Genomic DNA, 15,746 nt, shown 5'->3' with positions numbered 1-15,746 from the left:
AAAAATTAGCTGGGCGTGGTAGCACGCACCTGTAGTTCCAGCTACTCGGAAGGCTGAGGCAGAAGGATCGCCGGAGCCCAGCAGGTCAAGGCTGCAGTGGCCAGGAGCGGCCACTGCACTCCAGTCTGGGCGACAGAGTGAGACGCCAACTCAAAAAAAAAAAAAGCATCTTAAGAGATTACAGATCAGTCCCTGGACTTTATGATCCTGAGACTCTGCTTTATTTTGAGCCTCATTCCTCTATCTTTACAAACTGCCAATTTTGACAACTTCAGTTTTCAGCACTGGTCCTAGTAGTCTCTAGCTTTACCATCAATTCTGCCTGACCATGTAAACTGCCCTGTGAAAGCCATTTGTTGAAGCTTTACATGTAAAGTAAAAAGCCAACAGGATAAGAAGGAGGTAGCAGAGGAAATGATTTTAGTTATGTGTCAGAAGAGAAACAGTTACAACAAAAGAAGACTCAAATTACCTTTCCATACTTCTGGGCATAGGATCCAGTAAGAAGAGAATGGAAGATGATGATGGTTTCATCCAAGTCCCATAGAAATACCCGCTGAGGGAAGAAAATATAAAAAATAATTAGCATCTTTTCCAATCACGATGAAGTGACAAGAGAAATCAATAACAGAAGGAACACTAGAATATTAACAAGTATGTGTAAATCAAGAAACACAACCTTGGGTCAATGAAGAATCACAAGTGAAGTTAGAAACTACCTTAAGGTGAATGAAAACAAAAATACAACATATTAAACTTATGGGAAACAATAAAATCAGTGCTAATGGGACATTTATAGTTTTAAATGTATGCATTAAAAAAGAAGATTTCAAATCTATAACCTAATTGCACACCTTAAGGAATTAAAAAAAAAAAAAAAAAAGGCCAGCAGAAGGAAGGAAATAACAAAGGTTAGGGAAGAGAAAGAGAAATCAAAGAGACTAGAAAAACAATAGAGAAAAATTAATTAAACCAAAAGTTGGCTCTTTGAAAATATTTACAAAATTGACAACTTTTAGCTAGATTGATTAAGAAAAAAAAAAGAGGGAACTAAAAATATTAAAATCAGAAATAAAAGTGGGGACATTACCAATTTTACAGATAAGGATTATAAGAGAATAACACGAACAGATATATGCCATCAAATTAGATAACCCAGATGCAATGGCCAAATTCCTAGAAATACATAACACCAAGTATCAAAACTGTCTTCAGAAGAAATAGAAAATTTGGTAAGACCTATAACTAGGTCAGGCATGGTAGTTCAAGCCTGTAATCCCAGTACTCTGGGAGGCTGAGGCGAGAGGACTGCCTGAGTCCAGGGATTCGAGACCAGCCTGCGCAACTTGGTGAGACTTCATCTCTACAATATATCAAAAAATTAGCCGGGCGTGGTAGCGTGTGTCCGTAGTTCCAGCTACTTAGAAGGCTGAGGTGGAAGGATCGCCTGAGCCCAGCAGGCCGACACGGGTGGCCATGAGAATGCCACTGCACTCTAGCCTGGGCGACAGAGTGACACTCTGATTCCAAAAAAAAAAAAAAAAAAGATCTATAACTAGATTAAGGAGATTAAATAATTTTAAAAACATAACAAGAAAAGCCCAGGACCACAAGGTTTCACTGGTGAATTTCACCAAATATTTAAAGAATCAAGACCAATTTTTCTTAAACTATTCCAAAAAATGGAAGAGAAGGAAACACTTCCTGACTAATGCAATGAGACCAGAATTACCCTGATATCACAGTCAGACTAAGAAAAGAAAGCTTTAGACCAATATCCCAATATAAAAACTGATATAAAAAAGTGTTCAACAAAATAGTAGCAAGTCAAATTCAGCAGCATTAAAAGATGTAAACATCATAAACAAGGGGATTAGTTCCTCAAATGTAAGGATGGTTCACACAACATATAAAAATTTAATCCAAGTAATATCTCACATTAATAGAATAGAGGAGGGGAAACCACATGATAATCTCAAGTGATGCAGAAAATGCATTTGGTAAAATTCAACACTCCCTCATGATTAAAACACTAAATAAACAAAGAATAGAAGGGACATCCTCAACATGATAAAGCCTATATGTTAAGAATTCATAGCAAATATCACACTCAGTGGTGAAAGATTGAAAAGCTTTACCCTTGAGCTCAGGAATACCACATGGATGCCTGTTTTTGCCATGATACTCAATAAGTAACGGAAGTTTTAGCAAGAAAAAAAAAAGGTATCCAAACTGAAAAAGAAAAAGAGCCAGTAAGTGAATTCAGAAATCCACTGTATTTCTATATACTTGCAATAAATACTTTGAAAAGAAATTTTAAAAAGCAATTCTGGGCAACCCCCCCTCAGGTCCCCTCCCACTGTGGGAGTTTTTCTGTCCTCTCAATAAATCCTGCTTTCTAAAAAAAAAGCAACTCTGCTTTCTAAAAAAAAAAGATACAGTGGCTCATGCCTGTAATCCCAACAGGTTGGGAAGCCAAGGCAGAAGGACTGCTTGAGCTCAGGAGTTCGAGACCAGCCTGGGCAGCATAGCTAGGCCTTGTAGCTACAAAAAATAAAAAAATTAGCCAGGCATGGTGGCATGTGCCTATAGATCCAGCTCATCAGGGGACCGAGGCGGAAGGATCACCTGAGCCCAGGAGGTCGAGGCTGTGGTGAGCCATGATTGTGCCACTGTATTCCAGCCTGGGTGACAGAGTGATACTGGCTCATAAATAAAGTCTCACAAATCTGGTCAATGGGTTTCTGACAAGATTCCCAAACCATTCAATGGTCTTTTCAACAAATGGTGCTGGGAAAACTGCATATACATATACAAAAAAATTAGGTTAGATCCTTACCTTATACCATATACAACATTGATTTGAAATGGATCTTAGCCTATACTTAAGAGCTAAACAACGAACATCCTTAAAAAAAGATGAAAATCTTTACAACCTTATATTCTTAAGTATTACACCAAAAGTACAGCAATAAAAGGGAAAAAATCAGACCTCCTAATAACTAAAAATCTTTGTGATTCAAAAGCCACTAGTGTAAGCGAGTGAAAGACAACTCACAGAATGGGAGAAAATGACTGTAAATCCTGCCACGCATGGTGGCTCATGCCTGTAATCCCAGTACTTTGGGAAGTAGAAGTGAGGACTGCCCGAGTCCAGGAGTTTGAGAATAGCCCAGGGGTCTGAGACCAAGTTTGGCAAGACTCCGTCTCTACAATAAATCAAAAAATTAGCCAGATGTGGTGGCGTGTGCCTGTAGTTCCAATTACTTAGAAGGTTGAGGTGGAAGGATTGCCTAAGCCAAGCAGATAAAGACTGCCGTAGCTGTGATGGTGCCATTGTACTCACACCTGGGATACACAGTGAGATTCTTACTCAAAAAAAAAAAAAAAAAAAAGGAAAGAAAGAAAAGCAGATCCTAAATATGATAAGGTATTGATAATCTAGACTATATAAAAAGTCCTACAATTCAAGAGCTAAAAAACAAACCAATTAAAAAATACATACAAAAATGACCAATAAACACATGGAAAGGTACTCAACATCAATAGTAATTAAGGAAATGCAAATCAAAACCCCACTTTACATCCGTTGTCAAGACTTTTTTTTTTTAAGAGTCATATTCTCACTGTAGCCCAGGCTGGAGTGCAGTGGCATGCTCATGGCCACCGTAGCCTCGACCTACTGGACTCAAGCAATTCTTCTGCCTGAGTCTTCCAAGTAGCTGGAACTACAAGCACGTGCCATCTCTCCTGGCTAATTTTTGTATTTATTGTAGAGACAAGGTCTCACCATGTTGTCCAGGCTGGTCTCAAACCCCTGGACTCAGGCAATGCTCTCGTCTTGGCCTACCACAATGCTGGGATTACAGGTTTGAGCCACTGCGCCTTGCCTATGGCTATCATTTTTTTTTAAAGGGGAAATCAAGGAGTCACAATGGTTCACACCTGTAATTCCAGCACTGTGGGAGATGAAGGTGAGAGAACTGCCTGATTCCAGGGGTTTGAAACTAGCTGGGCAACTTGGCAAGACCTTGTCTCTACAATAAATCAAAAATTAGCCAGGCGTGGTGGTACATGCCTGTGGTTCCAGCTACTTAGAAGGCTGAGGCGGAAGGATCATCTAAGACCGGTAGGTTGAGGTGGTGGCAGAGTACCCCTGGCACAGTGGCTCACGCCTATAATCCCAGCACTATGGGAGGGTGAGGTGAGAGGCTTGCCTAAGCCCATGGGTTCCAGACCAACCTGAGCTACTTGGAGAGACTTCATCTCTACAATCAATCAAAAAATTAGCCAGGTGTGGTGGCACACGCCTGTAGTTCCAGTTTGGCAAAACAGTGAGACTCCAACTCAAAAAAAAAAAAAAAGAGATAAAATAAAATAAATTTTAAAAGGGGAAATAATAAGTGTTGGCAAGGATGTGGACAAACTAGAACCTTTGTGAATTGCTGATGAGAATATAAAACAGCACAGTCACTGTGGAAGTTTGATGGTTCCTCAAAAAGTTGAACATAGAATTACCATATCATCCAGTAATTCCATTTCTTTTTCTTTTTTTGAGTAGGAGGCTGGAGTGTAGTGGCACACGCTCATGGACACTGCAGCCTTGACCTGCTGGGCTCAGATGAACCTTCCACCTCAGTCTTCCAAGTAGCTGGAACCACAGGCGTGGGTCACCACGCCCAGCTAATTTTTTTTTTTAATTTATTGTAGAGATGAGGTCTCACCAAGTTGTCCAGGCTGGTCTTCAACCCTGGACTCAGGCATTCCTCTTACCTCTGCCTCCCAAAGTGTTGGGGTTAACAGGCGTGAGCCACTGTGCCTGGTCAGCAATTCCATTTCTACATATATACCCAAAAGAATGGATAAAAAGAACTCAAACAAATTATTGTGCACCAGTGTTCAAAGAAGTGCTATTCATAACTCCACATGTCCATCAACAGACAGATAAACAAAATGTGGTATATACATATAAAGAAATATTAAGAAAAAAAATCAAATTCTGATACATGCTACAACATGGATGAATCATAAAAACATGCTAAGTGAAATGAGCTTGATATAAAAGGACAAATATTGTATGATTCCATCTATGAGATAGCTAGAATAGGTAAATTCATAGATAGAAAGTAGAACAGAGATTACCAGAGGCTAGGAGGAGGAAAGAATGGGGAATTATAACTTAATGGGTAGGGAGTTGTGGTTCTTTTTTTTTTAGAACCATAAAAAAGTTCTGGAAATATATAGTGGTGCTGGTTATATAATATTGTGAATGGATTTAATGACACTAAATTGTATACTTAAAAATGGTTAAAATGGTAACTTTTATGTTACATATATTTTACCACAACTTTAAAAAATGAGTTCTCAATTTTTCCCAAGAAATATATCAGAAATTCAGTTTATCTTCACTTATTCTCAACTCCTCTCCGCTTCCATAACAAAGAGAGGATCTGAGAGAGAAAGAGAGGATCTGAACACAGTCTCAATTTACCTATTTCTTAAGAGTACCTAACAACAAACTCATTTCACTTCTTCTCTTTCTCTCTCTCTTTTTTTTTGAGTAAGGGTCTCATTCTGTCACCCAGGCGGGAGTGCAGTGCTATTTTGCCCATGATCATGGCTCACTGCAGCATTAACCTCTTGGGCTCAGGCGATACTTCCAAGTAGTGGGACTACACGCTATGCCACCATGCCCAGCTAATTTTTTGTAGAGATGAAGTCTCACTATTTTGCCCAGGCTTGTGTCGAATTCTTGTGCTCAAGTGATTCTCCTGCCTTGGCCTCCCAATGTACTGTAATTACAGTGTGGGTCATGTTCTTTTTTCCCACATTACAGAAAAATTGAAAACCGAAAACTAAAGGATAATATCAAAACTCCACTATTCTTAGCATTTTGTATGGATTTTTGGTTGTTAATAATGAAGTCAAACATATGCCCATAAGAAATCCCTATAGTGCTTATGCCTCAGAATAAATCAGTGCCAATCTCATTAATAAGTTACTAGATCTGTTTGTGTCTTACAGAAACTTGGCTTAAAGCATTTGAGTCTTCTCATTTTCCATTTAGATTTCTAAGTGGAGAACAGTATGGCATCACTTTTGACTCTTCTGCTTTCTGAGTATGATGTATTGTTATTCCTGTTCGCCTCTGGAATATAGACTACAATTTGCTCTTTCTGTTAAAAAGTTACCTGGCGATCTAAATTTAATAAAGCTTTTTCAATGCTTTAGGCGAACAGCATCTGAAAAGAATATGATAAGTTATGGACATGGAGAAATATATTTTAACATTTTTCTTTTCACTTGGCCAATTCAGTTTCTCTTGCTAGGAATTAAAGGGCACACAAAATAGTATCATATTATCTCTGTGAATTTCAAACACATGGTTTGACAAACTTAAGAAGTGAGAAAAAACAAAGTAACTTAAACGAGTTTCTTCCCATACTTCCAATTCACTGTCCTGGGAAGAACTGGCATCAGCTTTCCTCTTGCTCCGGTTCTTGCCAGTCATGTTTTTCCTGGACTGATCATCAGCATCTTTACTCGGTGTAGTCTGAGGCAAAGATGGGCTTGTAGAAGGGTCTCCTGGAAAGGAAAAGTGAGACATATGTTGCCAATCGTCACAGGCTATAACAACCAGAGCAGGAACAGAGTTAGCAGATTATCTGCCCTTGTGAGTCATAGATCAGCAATAAAGGTTGGAAAACGAAACTATATGTAAGCAATTAGGGAATGTAGATCTAGACACTGAGCAACAACACTGGTTAGTATCACAAGGAGAGAGACAACCAGAGTTCATATGCTTGCCTCCTAAGGGAAGAACACATCTATAAAATTGTTTTGCCAAAAAAACAAAACAAAACAAAACAAAACTGAACCCGAATCTGGTCAAGCTTCTGGATTAGTTTCTCAACTTGGTGTAACTGACATTTTGGTCCAGATAATTTTTTGTTGTGGGAGGACATTTTGTGCACTGTAGGATGTTTAGTTAAACAGTATCCTTAGGTGCTTCCCACTAGATGCCAGTAGCACTCCCCAATCAGGGTGACAACCAAAAATGTTTCCACATATGACCAAATGTAAAAAGAAAACCAAAACTCCTAACATTTATTAGAAAACTGAGTACATTTTGGTATTTGATGACATTAAGAAATTATTAGTATTGAATTTTTAAAGACGGGGATATGGCATTGTGGTTATACTAACAAGTACTGTACTTATTTTTCAGAGGACAATGCCTGGAATTTGGAGAGGAAATTGCAAAAAATATAGCTGAGATACAACTGTCTATGAGTTGTTAATTGCTGAAGATGGCTGATGGATACATCAGGGTACATTATACTATTCTTACAACTTTAATCTGTTTGAAATTCTCCATTATTTAAAACTTATGAAGAACAAAGTTACTAAAATAAATGAATTTTTAGAATCTTAAGTTCTATAAGTTCTTTCAAAACTTATAATTATTTCAAATCTATGCAAGTCTGAATCAGTGATCATCTGTATGTCTATTTACTAACAAGGTTGGTAAGGGTAACATGTACAGAAAACTGTTTAGTTGATGTACGGCACTGTTTTTAAACATGCAGTAGTACCAATAGTAAACAGTGCTTTTCTCAAGCTACATGATGTGACAGCCAACCACCAAATAAATAGAGATAAATAAAAAGTATGTGTATAAAGCTTTTATGTCAAAGGTTTTTAACCTAGACATCATAATTCATTGATACATTTTAGAGCTATGAACCTCCTGACATTGTAGGTTAAATTTTATATATTTCCTTGAGGGAAAAGGACCACAGCTTTCCTCTGAATCTTAAAGGGATCCAAGAAAAAGAAAGAACTATGGCTCTGAAGCTGTAGCAGCAGTTCAAAATATGTACAGACTAAAACTGGAGTCCTTCAATTTGTATAAAATATAACATTCTGAAGTTCACTGTGACAAGCACATTAAAGCTACAAGGACAGAGTAGGAGTCAGAAATAGTCTTTTCATTCTTGATTCTTTTCTGTTCTTAGCATTAGGAATATTTTCAGCCCACCAATGATTCATCATATCCTGCTTCCTATGTTTAAATACTCCTTTTCTGAGAGGGAAAGCCAACAGCATGGTAACAGTGACTTAAACCAGAACAAAATCATCTTTACCATCACCTAAAAACACCTGTTGGACAAACTGCCCTTAAGCTAACGTTTTCAGAACTGCGGTGCTTACCAGAGGAAAGTCTCTGTGCTCCAGGTGCAGGCACCATGACACTAGGCTTCTCTGACTGGTATGTGGTTGCTGCTAGTGTAGTGCTCTCAGCATCACTGTTACTCTGACCTGTGACTCCAAAGCTGGAGCTAGGGTAGCAGGGTTGGTACTGATTCTGACCAAGAATAGTATAGGTGGGATAGTCCTATAGGTCAAAGGAAACAAAGGGAAGAAAACAAGACTCTTATAGCATACATTAATTTCAACACAAGATGCTGTCTTTCCCCTCTTATTAATAATTATTTTCCTAGAACATTAATTTGACCTCTTATTTACCTACCCAGCCTCCAACATCAATGATTTTCAAAATGCATTCTGTGGAAATCAAGAGTCAAGAGGAGATGCTTCAGGAGTGTCTTTGGAATTAGGGATCCCATGTAATATCATAAACAACCATACAATGTCCCCTTTTCTATTCTAACAGCACCTCCCCTCAATTTTATGTACTAAATTTCTGCATAGGATTTTTAAGGGAAACATTTCACTTTCCAAGAAGTTTACAAAGCACTGCACTAGATGGTACTTCTAAGGACAGATGAACTTTTAAAAAAGCACACGTTCCAAATTAAAGTTTGCTAGTTTGAAAACTGATGAACTATTGAAAACAATCGCTATTTCTTTAAAAATAGTTTCCTTAAAATACTGTGAGGAAACTTTTGGTGGTTTTACAGGTATATATATTGCAAAACTTATCAAACAGTATAATTTAAATCTGTGCAGTGTATTGTATGTCAATTTTACTCCTTAATAAAGTTATTTAAAAACCTGGGTATGACACACAGATCAAACACATACCTTTAAAAAAAGTTCCTGACATCAGTGACAAATAGAAATAAGCAAATTTATAAGATCAATTATTTACAAACAGTCACTGAGTATCTACCATAAACCAAATATAATTCGTTGTGTGTATGTGTGCATTTGAACATGGATAAGAGAATAACATATTAAAGAAAAAAGTAAGTCATACCAGCAGAACTCAAGGTTGAGTTAAAAATCTAGCAGGAGAGAAAACAAGTATTAAAAAATTCCCAACAAACTGGTAATAAATGATATGTCAAATCACTGAAATACAGAAAAGACAAATATCACTGTAGATTGTAGTGATGAGAGAGCTTTCTGAGATTAATAAGCAGAGAAGATAAGAACATGAATAGGTTTGGAAAAGGTTTTATTAAGAAGCCACAGATGTTGAGTCTGGTTGAAACAAAGGATCTCTGTAGGTCTGAATGACTGCTAAAGCAATATGATTTGGATTATTTAGGCAATAGTGTACATTCTGGGAATATGCAAGTGAACAAAATAGAAAAAGTCAAAGAAATAAAAATATGAAAAGATTCTGAGCAGATGAGTGACATGATAAAAAGTGGCACTTAGAGAAAATTAACCAGAAAGTATTTTAGAGAATGAGTAAGCATAGGGGAAAAAAACTAGAAATGAGATGAGCAATTAACCAGGACTAAAGGGGAAAAAAGCAAAACCTGAGAGACAATGACAAAATGAAGAGAAAGAGTTTGAGAAATAGATGGATTAGGAAAGGGTATGATGAAAGCATGGAAGATAACTGGTCTGGTTTTAAGCCTACATTTATTATGAAAAAATCAGTGTCACTGACAAGGATTTGGAATTCACAGAAAAAAGTGATTTTACTTTTGGAGGACAAGAAGTCATAAAAAAGACAAATGAAAACTCTACTTTTAGATATGCTGAATGTAGGGAAATAGCAGGACATTAAAGAAAAAATATGTCAGTCAGTTGGAGGCTCGTAAATATCATGAGATCAAGATTAAAATCTTTACTTTGGTGGCAGTAAATGGTCATTATGAGTATGGTTAAACATTTCTGTGGATCAAGTAATTAACAGGTGGAAAAACTAAACAGAGGCTGTCCATATTAGAAGACAGACTCAAAAGGAAGAGCTGTAAAAGGGAAAGTGATAGTCCCTAGGTACACAGATGAGACCTCAATAAATATTTGTGGACTAACAGAATGAACAAACGCAAAACCAGTAAACTATAAAAAAAGGAACCAGAATAGTAATGTTAACTGCAGCCAGAAAAAAGATACATGGAGACAGCAGTGATAATATTAATTGCTGCACAGAAAACAACAAATAAAAACATTAACAATAAAAACAAAAAACTTGGGTCAAGCATGGTGGCTCATGCCTGTAATCCTAGCACTTTAAGAGGCCAAGGTGAGAGGATTACTTGAGGCCTGGAGTTCAAGACCAGCTTGGACAACATAGTGAGATCCCATCTCTATAAAAATATACAAACAAATAAAACAAAAAACAAAAACTATGATCTTCTAAACATAAAGAGTTAACATAACAGTGATCAAGAAGAGACCACAGAAAAATCACCAAGACAATGAGTGGTTTAAATAGGAGGTAATATATATATATATTTTTTGAGTTGGAGTCTCACTCTGTCGCCCATACTGGAGTGCAGTGGCTGTTCCCAGCTACCACAGCCTCGACCAGCTGGGCTCCAGTGATCCTTCCACCTCACCCTTCCAAGTAGCTGGAATTACAAGCACGCACTACCACGCCCGGCTAATTTTTTTATTTATTGTAGAGATGAGGTCTCGCCAAGTTGCCCAGGCAGGTCTCAAACTCGTGGGCTCAGGCAATCCACTCACCTCAGCCTCCCAAAGGTGCGGGATTACAGGCTGAGCCACCGAGCCTGGCTAGGAGGTAATATTTATTCATTCCACAAATATTTACTGAGTGCTTCTGATGTGAGTGGCTGCCATTTTTCTATATTCTGGGAATATGCAAATGAACAAAACAGAAAAATAAATCCCTATCCTCATGGAGCTCACATTCTAGTGGGGGCAGAGTAGGAAGTAGAGACAAACATAGTAGACAAAGGAGCAGATATAACCGTAATCCAGACAGGCTTAGCAGAGGAACAATAAAAACACGATGGTGGCCTGAGAAGCCATCCAGGATACTAGTTTTGAGGGTATGCAGAGAAAGGTCTCCACAGCCCAGACTGTTCCAGGTTGTTTCTTAGATAAGCAAATTGACCGTGGAAAGAAAAGCAAAAGAACAAGCTAGATAAACCACTTCAAACAGGATGAACAAAAGCAGCCCATACCTGGTTTGAGATGCTGGCTACTGCTGCTGCTGGAATATTGGCAATTGTAGATGAAGTGGATATCAGGCTGGCATTTGTGCTTGAAGCTACAGGATTGAGAGTGTTAAAAGATATTAGTTAAAGATATGCCAAAGGTTAGAAGAAATTGAAAACACTGTGTCTTAAGCGAACAGATCTACAAGGAGATAAAGAACATAGGCGACAAAACAAATAGAGTGAAGTCCCCTACATACGAACCTTCAAGTTACAAACTTTAACAATGCCCAAGAGCGCTTTTTAAATGTACTATTTCTCTCCACTAGGTGTCAGTATAGCTTGTTAAATACATACAGTACTGTACTGTGTTAGTTAGGTACCTAGATAATTTTGTTGGACTTACAACAAACGGACTTATGAATGTACTCCCAGAATCAAACTTGTTTGTACGTTGGGGACTTCCTATACTTGATTTGCTTTTTTGCATGCCATATCTCAATACAGACTTTCTGATTAGAAACAAAACATTTCAAACATATTTCTGTCTCAACTTGAGTCTTCAAACTCCTCCTACTAAAGGCCTATAAGGGCACATATACAACTCATGGCTCACACTAATGATACCAATGAAATCAGAACTAAACCCAATCATTCCAGTCCATCTCCAGACGCTGAAAAATAACTTACCTGCAATGTGACTACTGTAAATCAGCAGCACTCTGGTAGATCCTATACTGTGATATTGTTTACTGTCACTTGCCCCAAACTATGCTTTTCCTGATGCAACATAATGACTTTGAAAAACAGAGCCAGTCCTCCACATTCTAAAGTGCTTGGAACTGCTTCTTGGGCTTTACTCAAATAATGGATTATTAATGTGGATCAACAAACACCATGATCTGGCATTTTGAGACTTTAAAAATGAGCCTGGAAAAACTCAGAAAATATTAAATATTATTTTAGTCAGGTAAAAATGTACCTTATAATCTACTTGGGTTGCCTGTCTTAAGACAAAGACTTTGGATTAAGTTTTATACCTTTCTATCACAGATTCCACCAGGGTTTTAATCAAAACCTCACTGACTGGTATCTACCACAGTGACTTTTTTCAGGAAGACAATGTAACTGATATTATGACGTAGTGGCCTTAAACTTCTCATCCTCACTTACCATAAACACACTTAGACATGGTTCCTACAGCAGTGACACACCCTTAAGCGTTCACCATTAGGTTGACCTAACTGACTACCTGCCAAATTAGCAACAAAATCCTTCAGAGGGAAAGCTAAGAAATTTTCCATTAAGAACTGGCCAGAAACACAAATGCAGCAGAAACTTAAATGTACTGGCCAAAATCAGAGAGAGAATTTCATCCCTTTCCCTAAGGGTACTCTGTTTAGAAGAGTCTAGAAGAGCATTAAGGTTAGTTATTGCTGCAACTCCAGCTTTCAGATGAAGAACCTGGGACAAAGAAGAGTTAAACTTGTCCACAGCCGTGGAGTAGTAGATAACTAAGACTACAAATTGGATATCCCAAGTTTTCATTCGGTGCTCTTTTCTCAGGGTCAGTGCCTGAGCTTGAATATTCTGACTATCCAGAGTTTGAATATTCTGACTATCCAGAGTAACTTTCTTTTCTATAGTTCTCCTTGCCCCAAGGGAATCAGAGGATTCTTTTTTCCTTAAATATAACAAATAAATGAAATAGATATTACAGATGATATTTTCTTCTCATAAGTATTCACTTTCTTTTTTACTGTGGCTTAGCCCATTTTTTTTGTCTAAAAGGAATTACCAAAAAAAGACAGTACAGGTAGATGACTCTATAAGTAGTTTTAATCATTCTGGTGGGATAAGAATTTGACTGGTTTCCAGATTCAGTTACTAGTATATTATCCAATTAGGCCAGCAATAAAACAAACTGAGCATAGGTTGACATAAGGTGGAAAAAGAAATGAAGAATTTATTTAATCTGTTCAGTTTATCTTCCCAAGCAAGGCTATTTCTTGTTCAATTTTCCTTTGGCCCTGGTTCTGGCATATACTCCTTTTATTCCTACTGATCTTTAATTCTATTCTACCTTCTGAATAACTTATTAATGGCTGGAAGTACAATTCATTCATATCTGATCTCTATACATATGGAAGAAAATGTACTCTGACTGACAAGGTAGTTCTAGAAATTTAGATCTGGGGGGGGGCAGGATTGGCAGTAGTGGGAAACTGCCAGGGAGGAGGGGCACACCTCATCAACAAGGGTACCTGCATAATGAACATTTGTATACCTAACCCTGAATTGTACCCCACATCTTTGGGGCAAAAAAAAGAAATTTAAATTTTCAGATAACTTACTAAATTGGGTTGACATTAAAAGGTAGAGTTTACAAACAATTGACCATATACTCTATTATATTCCTGCTAGGAAGTTCAATGATTTGATTTGGTAGTTGATACTTGTATTTTTAACAAGTACCGTACTAAAAATCATCAATTTATCTCAACAATAGTAGCTTCTATTATAGGGGGCCTTGACCTGCTGACCTGTAAAGCTCATAGGGCTCAGTAACACTTCTTTCTCCGATTCCAAATTGTATTTAGCATGTGCCATTCATTCATTCACTCATTCACTAATACATTCATTCAGAGAACCAATATCAGGGTCTTCTATATGCCCAGAAATTGTTCCAGCCACAAAGATAAGACAGTAAGACAAAGTCTTTGCCCTCATGGAGTTTAAATTCTAACGAGGAAAGCTAGTAAATAAATAAATAATATTATTTAGGCTCGTGTAACCATTCTTGAATCAAAGTTAAATGTACCTAAAAATGTACACAACCACTGCATGCCCTATCCTACATACAGCTATGACTAAAGGGCCAGGCACTTAAAGAAAATGCACTGATTGTCCTGCATATATATATGAGGGGGACCCCACAAATACAAAATTTATTTATAAAAAATTATGTATTTAGTCTTACATGTTTAAATTTCACCTTCAAAGTAATCTCCGTTTGATGCAATACACCTATCAAGATGCTTTTTCCACTGCTCAACACAGTTTCTGAACTTGTCAATTTTGATGCCTTTTAGTGCTTCTGCTGTTTCTTTGTTTCACCTCTTTTACATCAGCAAAATGTTTCCCTTTGAAGACTTTTTTCATCCGGGGAAACAAACAAAATCAGTCAGTGAGATCAGATGAATATGGAGGGCAGGGCACAGGGGTCATGCCATTTTTTGTCAAAAACTACTGAACGCTCAGTGCGGTGTGGGCAGGTGTACTGCCGTGGTGGAGGAACCGGTCACCTGTTTGCCACAAAAAAATTCACTGAAGTCAAACGCAGCCTCTCACAACAACACTAGCTAGTACACAGATGTCAACGGGTTCCTAGAACACTTACCTAGCAGGAGAAGCCTATACTACAAGAGGTCCACCCTCCAAAAGATGATCCCAGTTTTTTTGGAGTCCACCTCATATGTTAGTCTCAACAAAAACAATATTCAATTGAGTATTTAAAAAACAAAAGCAGCCGGGTTCGGTGGCTCAGCCTGTAATCCCGCGCCTTTGGGAGGCTGAGGTGAGTGGATTGCCTGAGCCCGCGGGTTCGAGACCCGCCTGGGCAGCGAGACCTCATCTCTACAATAAATCAAAAAATCAGCCGGGCGTGGTAGTGCACACCTGTAATTCCGGCTACTCGGAAGGCTGAGGTGGAAGGATCGCCGGAGCCCAGCAGGTCGAGGCTGCGGTGGCCGGGAGTGGCCACTGCGCTCCAGTCTGGGCGACAGAGTGAGACTCCGACTCAAAAAAAAACCAAAAGCAGCAGCAATAAGTACAAATTTAGAGAATCAAATAAAATTCAAGGGGTAGCTCTTATTGTTACACATCTAAAGATTGTTAGCTCTCCAAGTGCCAGTAGCATGGCCCACTGTTTGTGGTAGTTCTCACTCCTGTTCTGACAGTGGAACTGCAATATCACTGAAAGACAAAGCTTCTGAGAATCATGCCCCACTAAATGTCCACCTATTATGGCCAATATACAGATATAGCTTTGATCAGAAGACCATGGATTTGGAATGGTGAGTGGCACAGCTAAATTAAGTGACACTGGCTCAAAACTGAAAGGTTAACTCAAGCGTTAATGGCACATAAAAGTTTGTGCAAGATTTAGTTTCCACCCACCTCTCTAATTTTACATCAGTCACTCCACCTCCCATGCACATGCTACCTTTGAGTTACTTCAAACCAGACAAGCACTTTATTATCTGAGGACCTTTGCAATCTTGCTTTCTCAGCCCCCTCACTCTCCCAGCGTGATGGTTCCTCCTCAGCATGACTCACCTCCTCAGAGCCATTCTCTTACACCTACCTCTTTATTAAAACTAAGTTCTTGTTTTCACAATCATAGTAATTTTTTTC

At 38.2% G+C, this 15,746-nt stretch overlaps 1 protein-coding gene across 3 annotated transcripts in view; it reads right to left on the bottom strand.

Moving 5' to 3' along the window:
- EYA3 (EYA transcriptional coactivator and phosphatase 3) overlaps positions 1-15,746 on the bottom strand; it is a 114,546-nt gene that overhangs the window by 27,083 nt on the left and 71,717 nt on the right. For all 3 annotated transcript variants that reach the window (XM_008066497.1, XM_008066500.1, XM_008066493.2), the window contains 4 exons: positions 11,358-11,443; positions 8,215-8,398; positions 6,446-6,585; positions 473-556 (listed from right to left, as the gene is read on the bottom strand). In XM_008066497.1, coding sequence (XP_008064688.1) covers positions 473-556; positions 6,446-6,585; positions 8,215-8,398; positions 11,358-11,443 — 494 coding nt within the window. The remainder of the gene's footprint in view (positions 1-472; positions 557-6,445; positions 6,586-8,214; positions 8,399-11,357; positions 11,444-15,746) is intronic.

The sequence above is a fragment of the Carlito syrichta genome, unplaced genomic scaffold, assembly GCF_000164805.1.
Source record: "Carlito syrichta isolate Samal-C Ts95f unplaced genomic scaffold, Tarsius_syrichta-2.0.1 Scaffold105233, whole genome shotgun sequence".
NCBI lineage: Eukaryota > Metazoa > Chordata > Mammalia > Primates > Tarsiidae > Carlito > Carlito syrichta.
The sequence above is the reverse complement of the archived record's forward strand: the minus strand, read 5'-3'. Positions and strand labels throughout refer to the sequence as shown.